The sequence below is a fragment of the Elephantulus edwardii genome, unplaced genomic scaffold, assembly GCF_000299155.1.
Source record: "Elephantulus edwardii isolate Elephantulus edwardi_28Jun2011 unplaced genomic scaffold, EleEdw1.0 scaffold00001, whole genome shotgun sequence".
NCBI lineage: Eukaryota > Metazoa > Chordata > Mammalia > Macroscelidea > Macroscelididae > Elephantulus > Elephantulus edwardii.
In genome coordinates, this window is record NW_006399751.1 from 4,363,795 (window position 1) to 4,389,479 (window position 25,685).

Below are 25,685 nucleotides of genomic sequence, written 5' to 3' on the forward strand. Positions count from 1 at the left end.
TGCAACAACTAGAAAAGTCTGAACATGGACTCTACATCAGATAACATTGTCATCAAGAAGTTAAATTTCTCTTAAATGCCAAGGTCTGTGTTGCTGAGACAGTTGTACAAGAGACACATGATAGATAGATAGATAGATAGACAGACAGATAGAAAGACAGATATATACACATACATGATATGAAAGAGAAAATAAGAGTCTGGGATTCTACCTGCTATCAATTTAACAGTAAGTTAGGATAATCCAAGTGGAGTAGATACAGATGAAGCATGTGCTGATAATTACTGAAGCCAGGAGGCTGGCATTATATGGGAAAATACTCCTCATAAAAAGGTTTTGGGGGTAGGAGAGTGAAAACAACCAACCAATATTCAACCTTATAAAGTGACTGCCGCACAGAAAGCTATCCTTAAGAGCCACACCAGTACTTATGGTCAAGTACTCTCTGTAGTCACAGCCAAGTCAATGTCCACACACACAGCTAAGCAAGGCTGATGATGGTGCAAATGCAGCAGTTGAAAAAAAAAATCCCTCTATCTTCACATCACTCGGCCAGGGAGGAAGCAAAACAAGCCAGCTGAGTTTCCCCATCTGTTCCCAAGTCCACCCAAGGGAGCACGGGGGAGAGAAGAATGAATTCTGTTTTGTAGAACAGAGGAATACCAGGTAGGGCAGCCACCACCTATCAGCTCTGTTCCCAGGAAAGCTGCTTCAGGAAAACTAAGCCACAAGGAGATGAGTCCTCAAGCCAACTGTGACCCACTTCCTGTACCTACAGTCCCGTTTAGAGGCTGCTCTGTAGGCACCTCCAAGCCAGCAGCTCCACGTGCACGACAGGCCCAGAACCATGGTGCTGAAATGTCCCATGTTAATGACAGCCTCTCCTCTCCACAACCCCCAAACCTTCTGCTTGTGTGCAATCTTATAATTCATTCTCCCTTAGAACAACTTCAGGATTACCTCCTACTTAGGGAAAAAGGTCCCACATCATGAGGTTGGACCTCTGTTGTCCATCGCTGGGATTACAATCTCTCAATCCTGGTGGAAAAAATAGATTTCAAAATATCTGAGGAGACAGAGTAACAGCTACTAGTAGTACTTTTTACATGGTATCCCTCCTACGTGCTGAGTACCTAAAAAAAATTAAGTTAAGGAAAGAGATGCAGCACAAGTTAAGTGTCCCTGATCACAAAGCTAGTGGAATGAGGATTCAAACCAGGTCATATGACACCAGAGTTCACATTTCTATCCATGAAAGATCTGTACTCACCAGAAACTGCTTTGCTTTAAATAGAAGGGTGTGTGAAACAAGACCAGAATATTATACATAGAGGCTAAGTCATTATAACCATAGAGGATTTGTTTTTCTGGTGGCTCACTGCGATCAAGCTCTGGCATGAGTCTCACAGCCCAACCCAGCCACACACATGATGCACTGAGACCAGTGTCCACAGCCACAGCAAGAGCTGCAGCCACCACCACCACCAAAAGCACTGGAAAACATCACAGTATCCTCCTAAGCAGCTCTAGGGCCAAGGAGGAAAATTGCAACAGCACCAACAATGAGCAGAATACACCAAAGCTTAGGGATGGCAAACTGGTAACAACAATGGGGAAAAACAATGGCATCTATTAAAGGTAAACACATATACTGAGGCGAGCTCTGGTGGCCCAGTGGCAAGAAGCTGCACTGCAATCTCACAGGTACACGGTTCAAATCCACCAGATGCTCTGCTGGAAAAAGGAGGAACAATCTCCCCCTGTATCAGTCAGATCTGATTTGACGGTACACACAAAAAATAATGAAATAAAATAAATTTTAAAAAAAACCACATATGCTGAAACTACAAATCAAAACCTATTCAGAAGAAATGCAGACACTAAACTTCATGCATATAAAATACTGATAGAAATAATAAGCACACACATGTAACATGCATGACACACACAAAGTATACTAACCCGAGAAGGGGCTGAGCAGTTTATAAAGCCTGTATAATACATGTTATTTGCATAAAAATACTCTATGTAACAATGCTCCTAGTAGTTTTTAGGATAAGAATGCTCATATCAGCTCTGGTGGCCTAGTGGCAAGAAGCTGCACTGCAATCCCAGAGACTTGAGGTTCAAATCCACCAGACACTCTGGGGGAGAAGGAGGGGCAATCTCCTCCAGTACCAGACAGATTCAATTTGACAGTACACACACAAAAAAATAGTAAAATCAAACAACAAAAAAAAATTTAAAAAGAAAGAATGCTCATATCAGCTTTGATCGTGCTGGTCAAAAATTTGTAAGCTCAAATACTAACCAACAGAACAGACAAATGATCATATATCCATGTTAGAAATCTAGACAGAGTCCAGTTCTACTCTCACATACAGGGGTTGGCCAGACACTGGAATCCACTCACTAATTTAGAAAGAAATAGAAGTGCAAAAAACCTGGATGAATTTCAAAGATGAAATGATGCTCCAAGTAGAAGAGATTGTACTGTATGATCTCATTCATAGGAAATTAATGAATAACAAAACGAATCAAAAGTGACAAAATTCAAATTAGCGGTACTTTGGGGTAGGAGGATATTGGCTAGAGGGTGAATGGAGAACCTTCTAGAATACTAGAACTGTTCTCTAGCTTGATCTGAGTAGTGATTACACAGAACTGAATGTATGTAAATATTTACTTTACTATATATACAATAATTAAAATTCTGGTTTAGTTTATAAGAAAAAATTCTAATATTAGAAAAATTTCTAATATCAGGAGTGAAACTAAAGACAAGTTCAGAGCAATAATATCTTCATCATTAAACAAGAAAGGATAAAAATGAGTGCACTGAAAGAAATAAATACACTAAAAAATGCACTGAGTTTTCAACTAAAAATAAACCATCTATTAACACAGAAGGAAAACTAGAAAAGCATTAATCGTTTCATATACTAAAAATATAGTACAATGACAAATAAATCGAAAAAGGTTACTCTCTGAAAAAAAATAAAAAAACCAAAATTTGAAAGAAAAAAATATTATGGAAGCAGAGAAAAAAACTGAAGAAAAATACAGAAACAAAAAATTTTAAGAAAAATCAACATCTCTTAAGTGAAAATACTATTTTTATTCCTTACATTAATAGATTTTTAAATCTCATGAAACAATTTTCTCAGAAATTTGAATTAACAAAACTGACTCAAGATGAATCAGAAAAGCTGAACAAACCAGTAATTATATGGGAGCAAAAACTTTAAAAGTCATCAAAGAATTATTTTAAAGGAGGATGCCAGACCCCATTGGTTTCATGGTTGAGCTCTTTCCTGTGCTCAGGGAACAGACAATTCTCATGTTATAGAGTGCATTCCAGAAGTTGGAAAGAGCTTCACTTACTATATAAAGTTAACTTAGACTTGATTCCAAACTGACGAAAACAGTAGCAACTACAAAACAATCTTACTTATGACTACATACAGAAAAGCTTTAACTAAAATATTAACAAGTGATTCTAGCAAAATATTCAAGGAAAAATCTACTATTAGCAATCAGGTACATTCTATAAATTCTAAGCTTGTTACTATTTGGAAATTAATGAGTAGAAAGAAAGAAAAATTCTATTCAATTTATCAATGGTTAACTTAAGTCTTTTGATAGGGAGCTCTGGTGGCTTAGTGGCAAGAAGCTGCACTGCAATCCGAGAGGCGCATGGGGCACAATCTCCTCCTGTACTAGTCAGATCTGATTTGATGGTGTACACACATACATACACATATGCACACACACACAAATCTTTTGATAAAATTCTATACTTAATTTGATTTTTTAAAACCTCAAACCTAAGGAAACGGGTTATTAACACCTTCCACCTAGAGATAAATCACTACAACATTGCTGTTAGTGCTCCATCACTCCTAAAGCAGAAAGATGTGCACAAAGCAACTAACAACAAGCATAACTAGGACCAGTAGTTACTGGTCTTAAAACCCACATACATGAAATACAGAAGAAAACTACTGAAAATCAATATAAAAGTTCCTAAGTAACAGGAAACTGAATAAAACATAGAGCAATTAAAACATACACTAACAAGACCAAGTATGAGAAAACGTTATCAACAACAAAAACAATAAAATGTCACTAAAAGGAATTTCAACACTATTTTTTAAATCAAAATAAAGCTCATATAAGCGTAATTTGAAGATATTTTAATAGATTTAGAGACATTTCACATCTCTTGGCAGAAAGAGGACATACAGACATTTTCCATAAATTAACATTACGTAGAATAAGTTTATAAAGAGCTTTGATGGTGCAGTGATGACAGTTGGCTCTCAACTAAAGATCAGCAGTTCAGACCCACCAGCCACACAGGAGAAAGATGTGGGAATCTGGTTCTGTAACCTTTACAGTTTATGCGACAGAACTGAACCTACAACAATGGGTATTGGATTTTAATAACTGTTACAATCCAAATCCTGCAAGATTAACCTACCTTTATGAGGAGTAGGGAACATAAAAAAAAAAAGTAAATAAAGTTCATGGATGATAAAAATGAACAGAAGTGAGATGATTTGGAAAAGAATATAAAATTGTATTGTCAATATAACTAGAACGTAATGATCCAAAAAGGATACTAAAACAACAGATGAAACAAAGGTCCCAAAGAGAAACACATATACTGGTGTTTTAACCATGACAACTCACGGCATTGGGGAATAGACAGATTGACGGCTCAATAATCGGTGCTCAAACACTCAGCTAACTAGAGGCGGGAAATGAGGTCAGATCCCCACGTTACACAAAAATGAATTCATTTGACTGAAGAACTAGGAGTGAAAAAAGGAAAATCACCAAGAACTAGAAAAATACAGAGATGACAGATACTTGACCTCAGAATGGGGAAATGTCTTTCAAAGTATAAAAGAAAAAGGTTACAAATAAAAGGGTGGCAGATCTGACTACAAAGAGTATAAATTATCTGTGTGGAAAAAAAGAGGAAAAGGCACATAAAATGAAATTAAAATGCAAATGAAATATTGGAAAAATATTTCTAAATTATAAAACTTAAAATATAGGAAGTTCTTTCAAGACTAAGGGAAGAAAATATACACTTAAATAAGAAAATGTGCAAAGGCCATTAATAAACTACTGCCATCAAGTTGATTCCTACTCTGCCCTTTGGATCAACTGGTGGATTTGAACTGCCTGCCTTTGGGTTGACAGCATAAGGCCTTACCACTAGGCACCAGAGTTCTTTTAAAGGATATAGTTGTTGTTGTTATGTGCCGCCGGGGCAGAATTGACTCACAGCTGACCATCCAGTGGGTTTCAGAAGCTGTAAACCATGTGGGAGGAGATAGCCCATATTTCTCCTGTGGACCAACTGGTAGATCTGAACTACGTGTCTTTTGGTTGGTAGCTCAATTCCTTATCACTAGGTCACCAGAGCTCAAAGGGGACTGCCGTTATGTACTGTTAAGGCAGGGCCAATCCATAGAGGACCCTCCCACAGGTTTTCAGAGATAGTTAATCACACAGGAGGAATCTGCCCATCTTTTTCCTGTGGAGGAGCTGGTAGATTCAAACCGCATGCCCTTGGGTTGGCAGTGCATATCCTTACCACCAAGCCACCAGAGAGAGCCGCCTTAAAGAACATTAACAGAACATTCAGTCCTCTTCAACAAATCATAAATCATAATAGTAAAAAAAAAAAAAAGCATGGTGACATGGGGAGACTTTAGGGACAGAAGAACCAAATGCATTGTGTGAACTTTGTCCAAATCCTGGTTCAAGAAAACCACCTGGAAAACAATATCTTGGAGATGAAATGTGAAACTGAATGTAAACCGAGTGTTTGATAATAGACAATTTGTGCTAAGATCACAAGGTGGGATAAAGTATGGAAATTATATAAGAACCACTCGTTTTAAAAGTACACCAAAGTAGCTAGAATAAAATATCATGTATCTATAATTTAAACAGAACAGAAAAAAAGAGATGAAGCAAATCTGGTATATTGTTAATTATTATAAAACAGGAGTATTTTCACAAGCAATATCTAACATATGTCAAAGTACAATGTGACAGGTCATTGTTGATGGGACAATAAACTGATAGAACTTTTCTTGAGGGTAAATCGACAATAGGTATTAAAAACCTTGGAGAATGTTTAAAGCCATCAAGTTTTTGGTGAATAATTATCCTAAGGAAATTTTAAGTGTTGGGCACTTAGACTCACAAACTTATTTATCATATTTATTGCTGAGAAATACTAGAAATAGCTAACTGTCCAATCTTTACATTTTTACATAGCCATATGCAAAACTACTACAAGAGTTAAGAATTTAATTTTTTAAAAAATTACAGAGCTACAATGATCATTTTAAAGAAAAAAGCATGCTGTGAAATGATGTGTTCACATATGATCAGAACTGTATTTCCAGCACATCTTAAATACTAATTTATGCAAGCACATGGAAAAAAGCTCCAGAGGGTCGGCATCAAATGTTACCAATGATCACAAGGCACTGTGCTCGCCGTGAATTCTAGTTTCTTTTGGGGTTTGTGTGCATGCCTGTAACTTCCAGATTTCTTGCAATTGCGCTCATGATGTTAACTGGGCACATGGAGAAGATAAGGGACACTCCTGTTGGCTGTTGTGCTCTAGCAAGAATATCTGAACGGGCATTTCCAAATAAAGTTATAAATAAAATTCTCTTTAATACTGGCATACCTTGGGTTCAGTTCCAGACCATAGCAATCAAGTGAATATTGTAGTACAAATGAGCCACATAAAATTTTTGGTTGTCTAGTGCATATAAAAGTTTTGGGTACATTAGATGATGGTGCAATATCATTTAAAAAAAACTCAAATATTTTGAGAACTACTAAAAGGTGACATAAAGGCAGGGAGTGAGCACATGTTGTTGGGAAAATGGCACCAGTAAGACTTGCTTGGAACCAGGGTGGTCACAGAGTTTGTCAGAAGCCCAGTATTTGTGAAGTGCAATAAAGCAAAGAGCAATAAATTGAGGTGTGTCTGCAGTCAAACTAGAAGCCAGGCTAAGGTTTGGGCAAATAAAGACCCACTCAGAGGAAACAGCTCCAGGGGAGTTTCCTGCAGAATTAAAGTTGAGGCACTGTTCTGGCTTTAAACCACCCCTGAGGCTCTCCCTCTGCCCAGCAAAAAGGAAAAGTCCAGGTCAGACGCACACCCCAGCAGAAAAGGCCAGGCTTGAGTGGACACATTGCCTCTCTGAACCATTCCGACCTTTACTTCCCCAACATGTCTCCAGCTCACTCTTGTCTCAGAAAACGTTTTCTAGAAGCCAACATCAGGAGAAAAAAAGACCCCTTTCCCTCTGTGGTGTCCACTTGCTGCATTTGTTGCTACCCTGGCTGAATAGAGCCTTTATGTGAGAAGGTCCAAATACCACAGCCATGGGCTCTGCCACTGACCACAAACAGCAATAAAGAGACGAGAGGGTTTCTATTTCCACGCCGTGAAGGCACCATGTATAATGAAGAGGGGCCTTCCATCGCATTCCAACAACCAGTGAATGTTTACTGAGTGTCTACTAAGCACTAGATGCTATATGTAACACCAACCCAACACCCCCCACCCTCCTCTGTCCTATTCTGGGGCTCCAATTAGAAAGGCACTGATTTGGACTGAAGATATCTGACAGTTGAATTCTACATACCACATGCCTCCTGGGATGGGAAGAAAAGTAAAGGCAGAAGCAAAGACCAGAGAATCAAAGGGGGCCCATTGCTGCACCCCACCATTCAAGACCCTGGGAGGACGGGACTGGCCCTGATATGGAGGCTGAAAGGGGTCAGAGATTCCCTCCATTTCCATGTGGAGCATCAAAGTGGAGTAAGTCCACTGCAGCCCCTAATCCTGGGGGAAAAGCAGCAACAGGTTTCTCAGGGGGGAGTTGAGAGCTGTCCCCTTAATTTCACCCCCACAAAGGACCACCAAAGCTGGCCCTCCTTCATACATACTTTTGCCCCCATTGTTCTTCAGGACGTTGGAGAGGTTGACAGAGGCGGTGCCTAGCAGCTCATTTCTCAAGGTATGGCAGCTCCAGACCTTCAGATCTAAATGACTCTGGGCTGTGACATTCCTGGAAAACAAACACTTGATTCATTACTTCCAAGTGGATGAAAACAAATAAACTATACTGCTGATATGCTGGGGGATGGGGGTAGGAGGAGTAGGGAGAGTACAAGATGATCCTCACCCACACCTTCTCCCCGACAGAGCTGAGCCTGCAATCCTCCAGCTAATAATGAGCACTCTATGAGCTCAATGAAGAAACACCTAAAGAGAGGTGCTTTGGGTACTAAAGGCAGAAGAGCTGGAGGGTATACAGGAAACCTGTACCTCCCACAACCCCCTTGGGGTGTCTCCCCCCCTCCCTCTATGCCTTTGGCTGCATTCATAACGAAGGGGCACTGTCTTACAGAATGATGATCTCATTCCAGAGAAGCTCCGAGCTCCCAATCCGCTTCCCAGTCTTCTTGGTCTCGCTGGGAAGCCCATCCACGGCCACTTCCACAAAGGAGTTAATTCGAGGCTGGCGATTATGCACCTTGGGCTTAGCTGACACCACTGATCAAGAGAGAGAAAAAGTCAGCAAGGAGGCACGGAGCTCCCACCTGCCCCCCTGTGGCAGATGCCCCTGCTCTCTTTGGTGGAGGTGTCCCTTTTCAAAAACAAACTTGGCTTTTTTGGGCCTTAATCCACCATACTGTTTATTGTGGAAGTGAGCATATGAAAAATAATAAGTAGGGAAAATCTCTCTTTACCTGGAAATACTGAGCTAACTAGCAGGAAGATTTTAGTAAGTCTCCTTCTAGATTTTCACCTTTTATTTTCCCTATACTCTTAACAGGTAATTTGGTGGCCCTAGATGGTAGGGAGTTGCTAACACTAAGGCTACACCTCTATGGTGGTTCAAATCCATCAGTGGCTCCATAGGAAAAAGATGGGCAATCTCCTCCTGTGGGATTTACAGCCTTAGAAATCTAAATGAGTTGGTTTTGACTAGACAGCAATGAACAATCGAATGATTCTCTTAACAATTCCCCCTGCAAGATCAATTTTAAAATGGCTCTAATACAAGACCAAGGAGGCTGCTAACCAAAAGGTCAGCAGTTTGAATCCACAGGCATTGAGCAGGAGAAAGAGAAGCAGTTTTCTGCCTTAAAGAGTTACAGCCTCAATTAGAGGGCCACTAGCCACCAAGTGGTTTGGATTTGGGCAACATAAGCCCACTGCATGGAGAAGGTGTAAATGAGCTAATCATTCTTCTATTGTTGACTGTCATTACTTTTTCACTTAATGAAAATGACAATGAATATAAATTTGCATGTATTTCTGATTATTTATTCCTCTAACAGACATAATTTTAAAAAAATCTTCATTCTTTTCCAAGAAGGAAAAACTCACATGGAAGCTCATTTACATTGTATGAGTACAACCATTTTACTGATCAGTACAGAGCCGTGAGTACTAGATTTGTTCACAGCACGCTGCACAGGTTTTTTAAAAATAGTACAAAAATGATGGCTAAGATTTAAGGAGCACTTGTTATGGATGCTAAGGGGTGCACACACTATCTGCTTCAATTCTCAAAATAAACCAGCGAGGCCCAGAGTATTACCATCACCCTCACTTCACCCTGGAGGAGCCTAAGGCTTGAGGGAGCCAGGTCACTATCCAGAGTACACTGTCACAGAGATCTGAGCACTACGCGTCTGTGCAACCAGGCTCCAGTCCAGCCCCAAACCAGTGCTGTAAACAATATCCTGCTTGTTTTTTCTCTTGCTTTTTTTTCTTTCTTTCTTTTTTCAGTTACTAGAGTGAGGCTAGATACTTCTGCCGTGTGCTTGCTGGCCATCTGCTTTTCCTCATACCCTGCATATGGCAGCATTCCTGAGACACAGATTCACAGAGCAGACACAAAGCAGGTGCATACCATGGAAAAATGCACCCAGAATGCTCCTTAAAAAGAGGATAGCAAGCCTTTGCCTTGTATACTTTGGACATGTTGTCAGAAAGGGCCAGTCTCCGGAGAGGGACATAATACCTAGTCAAATAGAGGGTCAGAGAGAAAGAGCCAAGACCCTCAATGAGATGGACTGACAGACATAGTGGCAGCTGCAATGGGTTCAAGCACAGCAGCGATGTGAGGACAGGGTAGGCCCAGACAGAGTTTACTTCTGCTGCATGGAGTGTCACTATGAGAATCAATTTGACAGCCTCTAACAACAATAATAGTACCAACAGCCCAGAGTAAGGCAAGTTTCCACTTACAACACAATGGCAGCTTCAGATCTGTAGGATGAAATCCATCCAGCCATCATTCACCCCATGCCTTAATCTGGAGGATTTTAGAGGCGTTCCAGACTCATGAAGGCAGTCCTGTCTAGCCTGAGCCCCCTGCCATCAGGAGTTAGTAAACCTAGCCTCCCAGACCCTTTCCGGAAGTGCCAGTCCTAGGAAATTTATTTACCTCCTCCAGACTCCAAAGGAACAAAAGATGAAATCAAGAAACAAATGCATGCAAAAACTTGTAGCTGAGACTTACTCACTGCTATCAAATCAGAACCAATTCATAGCTGCGCCTCCAGCACATTTTCAGAGCCTGTAAATTGCACAGGAGGAGACTACCCATCTTTCTCCTTCAGAGCAGCTGTTAAATTCAAACTACCCACATTTGAGTTGACAGTGCAACCTTTATCCACTAGGCCAACAAAGCTCCATCATTCTGGGAAAAGTGGAGGGTTAGAAAAAGAGAAGGTACTCAACATGAGAGACTGGCACAGTGACTACCACAGTCAAGTATGACAGAAATCGTGAGGATTGAGGATAGTGCAGGGCAGGGCAAGGTTTAGATCTGCCATTCACAGGCTCACTAGGCGTTGTAGCTTACTCAATGGTATCTAACAACAGCAAGACGTAGAAGCATTGGGATGGTACAAGAAAGAGAAGTCTGTGACACTCTGGTTGTTGTTGTTATTAGGTGCCACTGAATTGGGTATGACTCATAGTGACCTTACGAACAAAAGATCTGAACACTGTCCTATCCTGTGTCATTCTCAAAATCTTCCAGCCCATTACTGCAGTCACTGAGTCAATCTACCAGGCTAAGGATCTTCCTCTTCTTCTCCATCCCTCCACCTTTCCAAGTACTTTCTTAGCAACATGCCCAAAGAATGTGTGATGAAGCTTTGTCATCTTTGACTCCAAGGTACACTCTGGCTGCACTTTCTCTGAGACATATCAGTTTGTTCTTCTGGTAGTCCATGGAATATTCAGTACTCTTCTCCAGTACCACAGCTCAAAGGCATCAATTCTGCTTCTGTTATCCTTATTCACTGTCCAGTTCACAGCAACACTAGCAAATGACTAGAAAGACCATGGCCTGAATCAGGTGCATCTTCGTCCTCAAACTGACATCACTGCTTCTCAATAGTATTGAGAGGACCCTGACTACAGGCTTTCCAGTGCAATATGTCTCCTGATTTCCTGACTGTTGGTACCAAGTGTACTTGGTGGATCCAAGTAAGATTGACGTTGTGGACAGTTTCAGTTATTTCTCCATCTATCATGATGTTGCCTATAGGTTCAATAGTAAGAATCTTTGTTTTTTTGATGTTGAGTTGCAATCCATACTGAAAGCTGTATTCCTGGATCTTCTTTATTTTCCACCAAATCTGTACTTTCCATCTACCCTTCCTTCTTCATTGTTTCCAACTTTTGCATTCCAATAACCATTTATCAGTAACACATCTTGATTGCATGTTTGGTCAATCCTGGACTCCAAAATTTGATAAAAACGTTCAATTTCTTCCTCTTTGGCTTTAGCTGTTGGTATATATATTTGAACAATAGTCGATTAACAATGTTTCCTTGCAGGTGTAGAGATACTATTCTGTCACTCACTATGTTGTACTTCAGGAAAAGACCCAAAACTATGAGTGAAAACTTTTTAACTATCAGTGCAAAACCATTCTTACTCTATTTTTCATTCCCTGTATAGTATGCTGTACCGGACCTACAGGGGGAAAATGAAATACAAGTGTCCAAAGTCAACTGAGGCCATCTGGTGGTGGGAGAGCAGTGCTGCATGAAGACTCTTCATTTAAAAGTACCAAGAACTTAGGACATGATGCTTGGTCAGGGGAAAGAAGACCATCAGTAAAGTAAGACAGACTGATAAAGAGGCTGTAACAATCGACTCAAACACAATAATGGCAGCGAGGATGGCACAAGACTGTCATTCTGTTGTGCACAGGACCTCAGTGGGTCAGAGCTGACTTGATGGCACTTAACAACAAGTATCACTGTGCTGTTCTTCTAAGTGGATTCTTTCAAAAGGCAGAACCTGCCAGTAACATCTGTGAGATGATACTACATGGAAAAAAATGCTAGGAGGAAGATTCAGACATAATACTGAAATTCTTTCTCCCAAACTCTGTCCTTTACCAGGATGATCTTACTGAATGTAAATAATACAGAGAACTCAAGCAAGTAATGAGTCAACTGCATACAGAACTGGTTGCCATTACATTACCAAGGTAACTCTTTCGGAACTAATAAGAAAATTCACATTGAAGAAACACACCAGAGAAATCTTCAGAAGCTAGTGTGTGCCCCTGAATAATGTGATCTCAAAATAGGGACCTCGACATGATACCTGGCTCCATGGGAACACTTCTCCTGTGACCCAATTATTAGGTTAGTGTTAGGTTGGGTTGTAGAGGGTGCAGTCCTGAGCCCCAAACTCATCAGTTCCCACAAGGACTTTGCGATACAAAAAAGAACTTGTGCACATATTAAATCCCTGAAACCAAGAAAAATATCCAGCATGTTTCAATACTACAAAGAAAATTCAATAATTCAATAACAAACCGGCAAAGGATATGAACAGGCAAGCCACAAAAGTGAAACAGAAATTTTCCTTCGATAAATAAGAAGCTAACAATCACCTGCAGAGACATGCAAAATAAAAGCTACACAGAGAAAACCAATTTCACCAATCAAAGTAGTAAAAGAAGATTTTTTTTTCAAAGTCTGACAGTCCATTTTGCTGGTAAAAATATAGGGAAATAGGCAGTCACACTGTTAGTAGGATGTCCACCTTCAAAAGCAGCTAATGGGAGTCTCAAAATTATATTCCCTCCTACCCAGCACTATCACTTTGAGGCATTTACCTCAGGAATCTTCTCACATGGATGCAATACAGTGCATGTCAAGATTCGTCATCATTCTTCTGTTTGCCTTGATCATCAATGTTCTAAGGTGCTGTCAAGTCGGGTATGATTCACAGCAGTCCTACAGACAACAGATCTGAACCCTGTCCTATACTGTTCCAGCTTCATCCTCTCTGACATACTTGCGCTCATTGCTACAGTCACTGCAATCCATTTCACTGAGGGTCTTCCTCTCTTTTGCTGACCCCTCCACCTTTCGAAGAATGATTTCCAAGGAATGGCCTCACCTAGCAACATGCCCAAAGTATGTGAGATGGAGCTTTGCCGCCCTTGCCTCTAAGGAGTACTCCGGCTGCACTTTCTCCAAGACTCATCTGTTCTTTTAGCAATCCTTTAGCAGAAGATGAGATATTAGTACTCTTCTCCAACACCACAACTCAAAAGTGTCAGAACTCAAACTCCCTGCTGTTGAGTCAAAACTGACTCATTGTTGACCTCCCGTGAATTTCCAAGGCTGTGAATCACACAGGAAGAGACAGCCTATCTTTCTTCTTAGGAGCTGTTTGTGGACCGGAACTACGAGAGAAGTGCAGCCTTTGGGTCAGCAGTGAAACTCCCCACAGAACACATCACCAGAGCTCCCAACAGATAAATTGTTACCAAAATGTTTGCACATCCATACAATGGACCCCTTGCTCCACTTTCTGCATGTCACTTTAATTTCTGGCAATTCCTTGTAAATATATTTTCTGTTTTATTATCTTCAAAAAGCCAAGATTTTACTTGAATGGGATATGGATGATACTGTTTGGCAATTTCTGCATTCTGTGGGATAAAATTCCTTTGGAAAGTATAGAAACGCAGAATAAGGGATATCATTGCTGTTGTCAGCAATGGCTAAAAGCAAAGAATACCAAAAACATGTTTACTTGTGTTTTACTGATTATGCAAAGGCATTCAAGTATGTGGATCTTCATATAGTATACTTTCATCTTATTTGGATCCACAATCAGCATCTTCAGTACCAACAGTTAGGAGATCAGAGATGTAGTACATTGAGCAAGTCTGCTGTCAGGGAGGGATCTCTCCAAATTACTGAGGAGCAATGTCAGTTTGAGGACTAAGGTTTTCGGTCACTTACTACACATCTGAGAGCTGGACAATGAATAAGAATTAAAGAAGAATTAATGTCTTTGAGCTTCGGTGTTAGAGAAGAATACTGAATATCCTGTGAACTGTGAAAAAACAAATAGATATATCTTGGGGAAAGTGTAGCCAGAGTGCTCTTTTTAGAGGCAAGGATGGCAAAGCTTCACCTTATATACTCTGGGCGAGCGAAAGAAAGGAAGACCCTCAATGAAGTGGATTGACACCGTGACTGCAGTAATGGGCTCAATGAGGACAGAACAGGATAGAACAAGGTTCAGATGTGTTGTTCATAGAGTTGTTATTAGTCATACTTAGTGACACCTAACAACAACAAATAACATACTATACATAAAGTTACCAAGGGAATTCCAAAATTATGTGTCACCTAATTTTGCTCATGTAGAACCTCTACACAGGCTAAGAAATAGTTGTTTGAACAAGAGAATAGCATAATTTACAACTTGGAATAAGATACGTATTAGGTTTATATCCTTTCACCATGTTTATTCAAGCTCTATGCTGAGCAAATAATCTGAGAGGCTGGACTACATTAAGAAGAATGTGGAATTAGGATTAAGGGAAAACTCTTTCATAATCCGTAAGACGCAGATGACACTGCTTTGCTTTGTTGTTTTTGTTGACTGCCGTCGAGTGAGCATGGCTCATAGCGACCCTATGAACAAAAGGCCTGAAGCTTTTCTATAACTATCGTCATTTATCAAAGATCATAGAGTTTCCAGAGGCACGTTGTTTAGAAGTGGATACCACATCTTTGCTTTCTGAAAACAAAAAAAAAAGATTTGAAGCACTTACTGATGAAGATCAAAAAGTGTGGCCTTTGGTATGTATTACATCGCAACACAAAGCAAACAAAAATTCTCATAACAGGATATGTTTATTGAAACAATATGATAAATGTAGAAAAAATAAAGAATAAATGGGGAAAACAGATTGAAGGATTAAGGACCTCATTTTTCAAGAATCAACAATGTCGATAGAGGTAGCAGTCAAGAAATCAAATGATATATTATACTGGCAAAACCTCCTGCAAAAGACCTCTTTAAAGTACTAGAGAACACAAATGTCACTTTGGGGACTAAGGTATGCCTGACCCGACTACTCCATACACACAAAGTTGAGTGATGAACAATGAGGCAGAAGAACTGAGGTCTTTGAATTATGGTGTTGGCAAAGAAAAATGAATATACTATGGACTGCTAAAAGAACAAACAAACCTGTCTTAGAACAAGTGCAGCCAGTGTATACATTAGAAGTAAGGAAAATGCGACTTCGTCTCTTTTTTTTTTTTAAACTTGTGTGCTGTTGAATCGGATCCAAATGGCACAGGAGAGCTTGCTCCTCCTTCTTCAGCAGAGCATCTGGTGGATTTGCCTTTGAGGTTGCAGTGCAGCTTCTTGCCACCAGAATTCCCTCTACAATTTCTTTATGCATTGTAGTTGTTATTGACTGCCTTCGAGTCGAACACGACTCATAGCAACCCTATGAACAAAAGGCTGGGAAACCAAAAAATCCACTTGACTTGCTTCATTGGAATCCTCACTTTACTGAAGTGGTCTGCAATCGAACCCACAGTGTCTAGGAGGCTCGCCTGTGCACTTAAGTGCTGGTTGTTGTTGTTGTTGTTGATGTTGCTGTTGTGGACCACTGAGTCTAAACTGGCCCATAGCTGACCCTCTAGGGGGTTTTCAGAGGCAGTCAATTGCATGGGAGGAGACTGCCCATCCTTCTCCTGCAGAGCAGCTGGTGGTTTCGAACTGCGTGCTGTCAGGATTGCAATGCAACTTCTTGCCACTAGACCACTACGGCTCCTTGTGTGCTGGTATAGACATAAAACATCATGGAAGGGGCACAGAAGAAATGTATACTACTAGTTTCCTCCAAGCTGGACTACTGATGGCTCTAACCAAGGCAAGACTTTTAAACAATATGACTGCAGTAAGCAAATGAGAAACAATAATAGACCAAAAACAATCCTAATAAAATGTGTTCAGAGACACAATTCAGCCCTCAGATGACAAGGTGTAAGGATCAGAGGGAAAGCATGTGCAAAGGCCCCAGGGCTGGAGGCTGTGCAGGGAAGTGAGTGGGCAGTCACATACTCGCTGTCATCGAGTCAGTTCTGACTCAGAGCAAACCCTGATGGTGGACTAGAACTGCCCACAGGGTTTCCAAGACTCCAAGTCTTTCTGAAAGCAGTGCCTTATATTTCTCCTGAGGAGAAACCTTCTGTTTAACAGTTCAGCTCCTTAGCCACTGTGCCACAGGGTTCCTTCCCACAGAGCAAATGTGGAAAGACAGTGACAGATGAGGAGTGAAAGGTCTTGTCGTGTGGGACCTTCAGCTCTTTTACTGAGCGAGACAGAATACAGTGATAGCTAGGAGCAGAATGAGATGACTACTGGCTGCTTTGTGGTCAACAGGTCAAAGGAGGGCAAAGGGCACAAACCAGGTAGGAGGCGACTGCCTTAATCTAGATTAGAGATGACTGCGGTTTAGACAAGACTGCAGAAGTCTTGGGGAGAAGAGGCTGAATGCAGGATACCCCGTGATGACAGAGCAAGCCAAATTTGCTTGTGGGTTAGACAGAGGATGTGAAGGAAGGGGCAAAAGCTCAAATTCAAACAAATTTTAGTCATTTTCCCAAATAGTCAAGTAGAAATGACCAGATAGTTGCTGGATACACAAATCTGGAATTCAGAGGACAGATCCCCGCCAGAGAGAACCCTGAGTGTGATCTGCCCACCAATACAATGGGAAGCTATGAGACTGGATGCCATCAACCAGGAGAGAATGCTCAGCCCTGGGGCATGAATCACTGTTGCAGATAATTTTACACAAAAGTTCTCCTTTCTCCTTCTTCATCAATATAATACTATGGGAATGAATAGGGAGCTCTAATGGCTCAGTGGTAAGGAGCTGCACTGTCAAGCCAAAGGTACACGGCTGGAATCCACCAGGTACCTTAGGGGAGAAAAATGGGCAATCTCCTCCTGTGCAATTAACTTCCTATGAAAACTTGCTGGAGTGTCTGCTATGGTCCAGTTTCAACTCAGTGGTACACAACAACAATATGGGAATAAACAGGAGTCTGATAGCTTAGTGGTAAGGAACGTACTGCCAATCCCAAGGCAGGCAGTTTGAATCGTCCAGCTGCTATGTGGGAGAAAGATGGGCGATCTCCACCTGTGTGATTTACTGCTTCTAAAAAGCTGTTGGAAGGCCAGCTCTGAGTCTATTCCAACTTAATGGCACATAACTACAACACAGGAATGAATAAGAGACCTTGGCAGCACAACAGTTAAGCATTCAACAGGTAACTAAAAGGTTGATGGTTTAGGACCTAGCCAGCGACATCAAAGGAGAAGGGTCTGGCAGGCTGCTTCATAAACACGACCTGTTGTCGTCAAGTTGGCTCTGACTCATAGCAATTCTATCGGACGCAGAGAGCTGCCCCACGGGCAGCTTTTTTTCAGAAGCAGAAGGGTACATCTTTCTCCCATGGATTCCAAGTGCTGACTTTTTGCAGCAGTCCTACTCTGTTATACAGGGTCACTAGAAGGTGCAAAGCCACTCAAAAGCGCCTAACAATGAAATGGAAACAAAACAGTTATACCCTTAAACTATTTCCCAAAATTTGGCACTCCAGACCAAGGGTTGCATAATTTCACCTTGTCCCCAGAGATCAGGCTGAGACCTCCAATGGTAAACCTGTCACACAGTGATACTCACCTTTCACAGTGAGCTGGGACTTCTCAAAAGGTAGGGCCACTCCTGCCCGGCTGGAGCTGGCAGATGCCATGTCATCACCACAAAGCTGTAAGACAATGACAAGCACGGGTTTAGGGAACGAAGATCTGCTAAGAAGATAGGGGAACTGAGCCCAAGCTTAACGCTGAGCTTAAAGAGACAGAAACAAGAAAAGGCACACATGGCCAAGCAACTGTGGCCACGCTACTTCCAACACAGAGTTTGTCTGTCTTTCTCACTTGAATAGGTCTTGGCTCACCTTGGAGGAATATAGGTCCAAATCTAGAGGAAATGCTCTTGGAATTGTATGTTGGGGCAAGCGTAGGGCTCACTCTCCCTTGTCACCTGATGTCCACTGTTTTGTCATTTGATCTGTTTGCTTTGGGGTTGTTTCAGGCAGGAGGGTAAATCCACTCCCTGTCTCCCCGTCTTAGCTGAAGCTGAAGTCTCTTCCCCTCTGAGTCAATCTCACGCTCACAGGTGATTTTCTACAACTTCCTACTTTGTCATTTGGAAAGTACTGCTTCATTCAATTATGCAGCTATTCCAACTGTTGACACATTTCATTATACTGCATCCAAAAAAATCATATTTGTTAATGTCACCACTAGGCTCAGGCGACAGGCCTTTAAGTACTGGGATGCTGTCATGCTCGGGGAGAGGGGATAGAAGTAATCCAAAACATTCATTTTCACTTTAAAAGCTTGTATTTTATCATTGGCAACAGAAGCTGTCAGTTGTTTTCCTTGAAGGAACAGGCACATTTCATTAATTTTCAAGAATGGATCTGCCAAATAGTCAGATTAAATTATTTCCCTTTGTCTTGTTTCTTTTAAGTGAAAATGGTAATCTTTTTTTATTAAAAAAACCAACTAATTCAGTCCATAATTCTAACACATAAGGGTCTGGTGGGATTGTGGGTGTTTTGTTTTTTTCTTTTCTTCAGTGCCCAAAGTTACGTGGTTCGAATCCACCAGCTGTTCGGAGGCAGAAAGATGGGCAATTTCCTTCCATTCAATTTATAGCCTCTGAAAACCCACTAAAGGCTCAGCTATGGTTCAGTTCCAACTCAAGAATACATAAAAACAACACGCAGCAAAACTGTTTTTAAGAGAGCATTCCATGTCATCACACATAGTACCATAAAGATATCTGCCAAACAACAAAAATAAAAAAAAAAACACACACAGCGATTTCTACAGCTATGCCAAGGATGCTGTGAAGAGAAATGTGACGTTCCTTTTCTTCTGACTGTGAGCATGTGATGGGGGACAATTTGGTGGCTACAAACAACACAGTGTGGAGGCTCCCCTGTGGTTCAGGCTAAGATGCTGACACATTTCTTTGGTGCAGAGTGAAAAATCAAATAAAGAGTGGTATGGCCTGATGGGTAGAGTTGCACTGCTAATCCAAAGGCACACAGCTGCTCCTTAAAAAAAAAGTTGGGTCAGTCTGTCCTGACCTGTTCATAGTCTGTTATGAACGTGTAATAAACCTTAGCTTCTTTCTCTTGCTAAAAAAAAAAAAGAAAAGAAAGATGGGCAAACTCCTCCTGTGTGATTTGCAGCCTCTAAAAACATGCTGGAGGTCAGCTATGAATCGGTTCCCACTTGGCAGCAATGAGAATAAAAGATTATGAAAACAGTGTTGGCTTTATAAAGCCCCAAGACTCTCAGAGCTTCCCAGGGGTCCGAGGACCACTTGAGAGAACTTAAATTCACTATGATCGAGTTGGATCTCATCACAGCAAACCTCCATCAAGTTTTTGAGCCTATAAATTCCAATAGGAGAAGATTTTCCATTTTACTCCTGCCAAACCACTGATGGATTCAAGCTAGTGGAGATGTGCAGCCTTTGGATTAGCAGTGCAACTCACTACAAACTATGCTATCAACTATTCAAAGTCTTCATCTCACAGGACAGACTGGCCATGGCCATCACTCTCTTCCATTTTTGCCCTTAGCATCCAGGTCAGTACACCTGCCCAGTGGTCTCTATGCCCCCGCCCCAACCTCTACCTTCCCTTGTCCTCTCAGCCTGTGCCAGAGTTTTTAATCCTAGACCTGTGTCTCTGGGAGGAACATCACTGTTGGACTTGAAACGCTTGCCTTTGAATTGGCAGCACAACTCCTTACCCAGTCTCCAGTGGTCTACTTGGTGGAACCTTCACGCCAGTATTCCCCATGAGTGTGCTCCTGCCTGCCCAGTGACTCGGGCCAAAAGTCTAGAACTCATCCTTGCTCCCTCCTTCATGTCTCCCATGCAATTTGTCAGTTCTACCTTTAAAATACTTAGGAGTTTATAAAGATTGTTGAATTGATTATGCTTTGCTGTGTGTATATCTTCAATTACAAAACAAACAAAACTTTAAAAATTTGTAGGCAAACTATTCATGGCAGAGATATTAAAAACTTTTGACCCAAACCATAGTTAATTTCAAGTAAGAAAAATGTCAGCCTTGAGCATTATGCTCTTCTAAAAACTATTTCTATGGGATCAAGGTGACAACAGCAACTCAAAAGATCTGATAGGATTTTTGGGACAAAGAGTTTAGATTAACGAAGGAGGAATAACTGCATGGAGAGTGTGAACAATGTTGCTGACTCACGCTGTAGAAACTGTTGAATTGGTCTAGCTTTCACGGCACAGTGGGTAAGGAGTTGCAGTGCCAACTCAAAGACAAGGGGTTCAAATCCACCACCTGATCTTCAATAGAAAGATGTGAAATCTCTTCCTGTTCTATTTATAGTCAGTCTCTGAAACCCACTGGAAGATTAGCATTCTAGAACAACAACATATGCTCAAAAACAATATTTTTTTTTAAAAAAAAAGAAAATGCTACAGAGCATAGTTCTACTGTGAAACGTGTGGCCAGCAAGGCACAGAATGGCTTTGACAAAAATAGTTCATTTGCTCAACTATATCGACTGTTGAGTTCAACTACTTGTCACCCCCTTGGTACAAACCACCATCACTCACACACACCCACCTTGGGGTTACTGCCAAAGCCTTCCCTGTTGCTTGTTCTGCTTCTGGCCCTGCTCTCTACTTCCAGATGAAAAGACAATAACATTAGAGTCTGCACCTACCCATCTTGTCAGGCCTTTTTACATCGTGGTGCCTGGGTGTCATTCCCTGCACGTGACCCCCTCGCCCACCACCTCCGACCCACCTCCTCACCGCCTTTATCTCCTGCCTCCACCCTCCTCCATCCACACAGCGTCCTCACCCGCTGGTCCTCAAATACGCCAGTCATACGACTACTCAGGTCTCACACTTTTCTCCCATGCAACTAGAATGTTCCTTCCTCAGAAGAAAGAAAAACAAGATTTTTTTTTCCCCACTGCCTCCAGGCATTTAGTCAAGTGTTACTTTATTTTCCTGTATTTTTATCATACTCTTCTTAAACACGCAACTGAGTTCTCTGAGAGTAAAATAAATATTTATCTCTTAGGACCCTCCCTCTCCAGTTCCACACATAATTTTTTCTTTATTTCTTGGCTATTGTTGCTTTAAAAAAAATCTTTTTGTTTATTTCTTTATGCCACCTTCTAAGAAAGTATTCCCCTCATTCAAGTGGAGCAAAGGAATTCAGGCAAATCAAGTGTTTGTCTTGTATCCTGTCAGAGGAAACAAGATGATGCAGACTTTTTTTGCTAATGACGCAGTTTGGATTTATGCAGTTGGAGCTTTCAGTATCTAAAAAACAGTTTAAAAACTGTTTTTATCTTCATGTCTCAGTCTCTTTAGTATACAGAGTTTAAGAACTATGGATGCTTGTCTCAAAGCTTCTTCCAGTAAAAGTAACATGTGACTAATTTTTTTTTAATTTTTATTATATTATTTTTACGTGTACCGTCAAATCAGATCTGACTGGTACAGGAGGAGACTGCCCCTCCTTCTCCAGCAGAACATCTGGTGGATTTGAACCGTGTACCTCTGGGATTACAGTGCAGCGTCTTGCCACTAGGCCACCAGAGCTCCCTTACATGTGACTAATTTAATAAACCAAAAACACTTCTTTAGTTTGGTTTATGTGTTTTTGGTGACGCATAGTTAGAGTATTTAAAAAAAAGAAAGTGTACCACATCAACGCCACCTTCTCTCACACCATGGCTCCCGTCCTTCTCCCGATTTTTCTTCCTCCTTGGCATGTAATGGTGACATTCCTCTCTGTTTACTCATCTTATTCCATCTCTATCCCTAGAACATAAGATCCATGCAGGCTGAGATTTTTGTCCCTTCTGTTTCCTTCCTACTTTAGCCCCACTAACTAGCATGGTGCCTCTTCTTGGGGTGAAGTCAAGAAATATTCATCACTGAATGAATGAATCTGAGCATCAGTTTTCTAAAATGTAAAAGGATGATGTTTGATCTTCCTTAGAGGACAGTAGTGCTTCAGTGCTGGAATTCTTGACTCATGTTGTCTTAAGATCTATCTTTAAGGAGTAACTAGAGTGCTCCGTAGAGACAACGATGCTCCTTAGAGACAACCTCATTTCACATACTTTGGGCACGATGTTAGAAAGGACCAGCCCTGGGAAAAAGATATCATGTTGGGGAAAGAGAAGGAAAAACCCTCAGCAAGATATACTGACACACTAACCATAACAATAGACTCAATGATGTCAATGATGGGAAGGATGGTGTAGGACAGAGCAAAGTTCAAATTTGTTCTTCACAGGATTGCTGTAAGTTGTTACTTACTCAATGGCACCTAACAACAAAACTGTCTAAGTCATCTAGTGCTACTGTAGCAGAAATACAAGTGGATGCCTTTAACAAATACAAATCTATCTTTTAGCAGTAAAGGTTCTGTCAGCGCTGGAGGAGGAGAGTTCTTGTCTCTTCAGCTCTTGCTTCCTAGTTCCTTGGTAATGTCCATGTGTTCTGGCAGCTTTCTTACTGTCTTTATATCACAAAAGAAACTGACTCAAGTACCAAAATGACAAGGTATGTCTATTATGAAAAGCTAAGAAACGGTTTACACACACATAGACTTATATGTGTGTGGGTATATATGTATAAATATATACATATATATTTTTATTATTATTATTATTAGTATTTTGTGTGTGTGTACTGTCAGATCAAATCTGACAGGTACAGGAGGAGACTATCCCTCCTTCTCCAGCAGAGCATCTGGTGGATTCGAACCATGTGCCTCTGGGATTACAGTGCAGCTTCTTGCCACTAGGCCACCAGAGCTCCTTTACACATAGATTCTTGAATGTCTACTGGGAATGGGAAGGGAGAGAAAGGGGAGTAAAACTTAGTAAAGAAGTTGGATGGAGGGAAAGGCAAAATACATTGTGATAAGGCATTGTAATCGACTAGTTACATTCATTGCAATTAATTGTTATAACGCAAATTAAATTATAGAATTAAATTGGAATTACAATATAATTGCAAACAAAAAATGTTTCTGTGGATTTGTTTACAAAAAATCCACAGAAATTTGTAGTTAAACATCTTCATCAGAATACAGATTTAAGACATCAGAAAAAAATAAAACAGACTGATTGAAAACACATTCTACCTATCTAATTTACATAACAAAGATACCACTATGTCACTACAGCTCCCTAAATTTGGCTAGAGCTTAGGATTTAGAGAACTCATGTGGCCTAGTGGAAAAGGAATTGCACTGCCAACACAAAGGCACACAGTTCAAGTCCACCGGCTTCTCTGGGAGAAAGATAATCTTTCCGTTAATTTACAGAATCTGAAAACTATCTGAAGGGTTATGAATCAGTTCCAACTGGATGGCATATAACAATAACAGAGATTATGATTTACAACACAGTTTAGGGAAAGACACAGTTCAATCTACCACACGTGAGAGATCCCGTTGGATTTTCTGCTGATGCAGCTCAAGCGCAGGTACCACTCACCTGTCAGCAGAGGCCTGTATGTTACTCTGATGCTGAACAGGTTTCAATAGAGCTTCCAGGGGAGCTCTGGTGGCCTAGTGGCAAGGAACTGCAACTACAATCCCAGAGGCGCACGGTTCGAATCCACCAGATGCTCTGCTGGGGAAGGAGGGACAATCTCCTCCTGTACCAGTCAGATCTGATTTGACAGTACACGCACACACAAAAATAATTAAAAAATTAAAAAAAAAAAAAGAGAGAGAGAGAGAAGAGGAAAAAAAAATAGAGCTTCCAGACTCAGAAAAACTTGGAGAGGTCTGGAGAGCTACTTCCAAAGGCCAGTCAGTGAAAGGCCTACAAATGAAAGCAGTCTGATCCTGTTGTGTAGGATGAATAGGGAACGAGTAGACAGTGGCTAATAACAACAGACTAAACTTACTCTGCTGAGGCATTAAAAAGATTAAAAACTCTCTTCCCTACCTAACAAATTAGCACAGAGAGTAGGATTCTGTCAAAACACATTGATGACAAGCCTCACATGGTTCCGGAGGGCCAGCAAACTAGATAGTGATCACAGCAACGGGCTCGAGTGCATCACAGATGATGAGGCTGGCACAGGATAGGGTGGGATTCAGGCCTGTTGTTCACAGGGTCACCATGAGTCACACTCAGCTAGACATTGTTTTAACAATAACAATAAAGCCTCTAATAGAGTAAAAGATGCATATACTATTAGCTACCCTACACTCCCAGGATCATACTCATAGGTGTTTACCATGAGAAAGTTCTCCAACACATACAGAAGAAACCACGTCCAAGGTTGTTCCTAACAGCATTGTTTATGGTAAAAAAAAATCTCAAAATTCACTGCTGTCGAGTCAGAACACACTCAGGGCTGACCCTCCAGAGACTGTCTGAGGCTGTAAATCACACAGGTGGGGACTCTGCCCATCTTTCTCCCGCACAGCTGCTGGTGGATTTGAAGGCACAGCGTCAGGGTGAGCAGTGCAACTCCTTACAGACTGTGCCACCAGAGCTCCCCTATGTTTATACTAACAAAGAATGTATAAACCATCTCACCGGACAGCAAATAGGGAATGGTGAAATTCTACCTAAAGGTTGGTGACCTGGACCCACCCAAGCAGCTCTGTACCTGGAGATCCGCTCCCATCAAGGCGGTTGTTGTGTGCTGTCAAGCTGTAGCGGCCTGCTCTCAGGGCAGCAGTGCAACTTTTACGCCCTAGGCCACCAGAGCCCCTTCCATAAAGATTACAGGTGGCCTAGTGGTAAGGAGCTGTGCCACCATCCCAAAGGTAGGCTGTTCAAATCCCTTAGCTGCTCCACAGGAGAAACATGGGCAATGTCCAATCTACTGCCTCTGAAAACCCACTGGAGGGTCTGCTATGCGTCGGTGGCACACAACAACAAAGGTATGGGCAGGGAGAATTCACGGCATAGTCCGCAGGGAGCTGTGCTGCTAACCCAAAGGTGGCATCTCTCTGGTGGTTCAAATGCACCAGCAGTTCTATGGGAGAAAGAGGAAGAGTCTCCTCATGTGTGTTGTACACCCACAAAAGCGTGCGTAGTGGTCAGAATGAGTTTGTTCCGACAGCGGGGCAATGACTTTTTTGAGTTGTAAACCTATGAGCAGTTCCACCCTGCCAAGTGGGGTTACTG

At 41.3% G+C, this 25,685-nt stretch overlaps 1 protein-coding gene across 1 annotated transcript in view; it reads right to left on the minus strand.

The window, feature by feature from the left end:
• The window catches only part of WWP2 (WW domain containing E3 ubiquitin protein ligase 2), a 150,114-nt gene that overhangs the window by 112,354 nt on the left and 12,075 nt on the right, over positions 1–25,685 (minus strand). The window contains exons 2-4 of the mRNA XM_006878647.1: positions 18,118–18,202; positions 8,461–8,608; positions 7,999–8,120 (exon numbers count right to left, since the gene is read on the minus strand). Of these exons, the coding sequence (XP_006878709.1) occupies positions 7,999–8,120; positions 8,461–8,608; positions 18,118–18,187 (340 nt within the window). The 5' untranslated portion in view covers positions 18,188–18,202. The remainder of the gene's footprint in view (positions 1–7,998; positions 8,121–8,460; positions 8,609–18,117; positions 18,203–25,685) is intronic.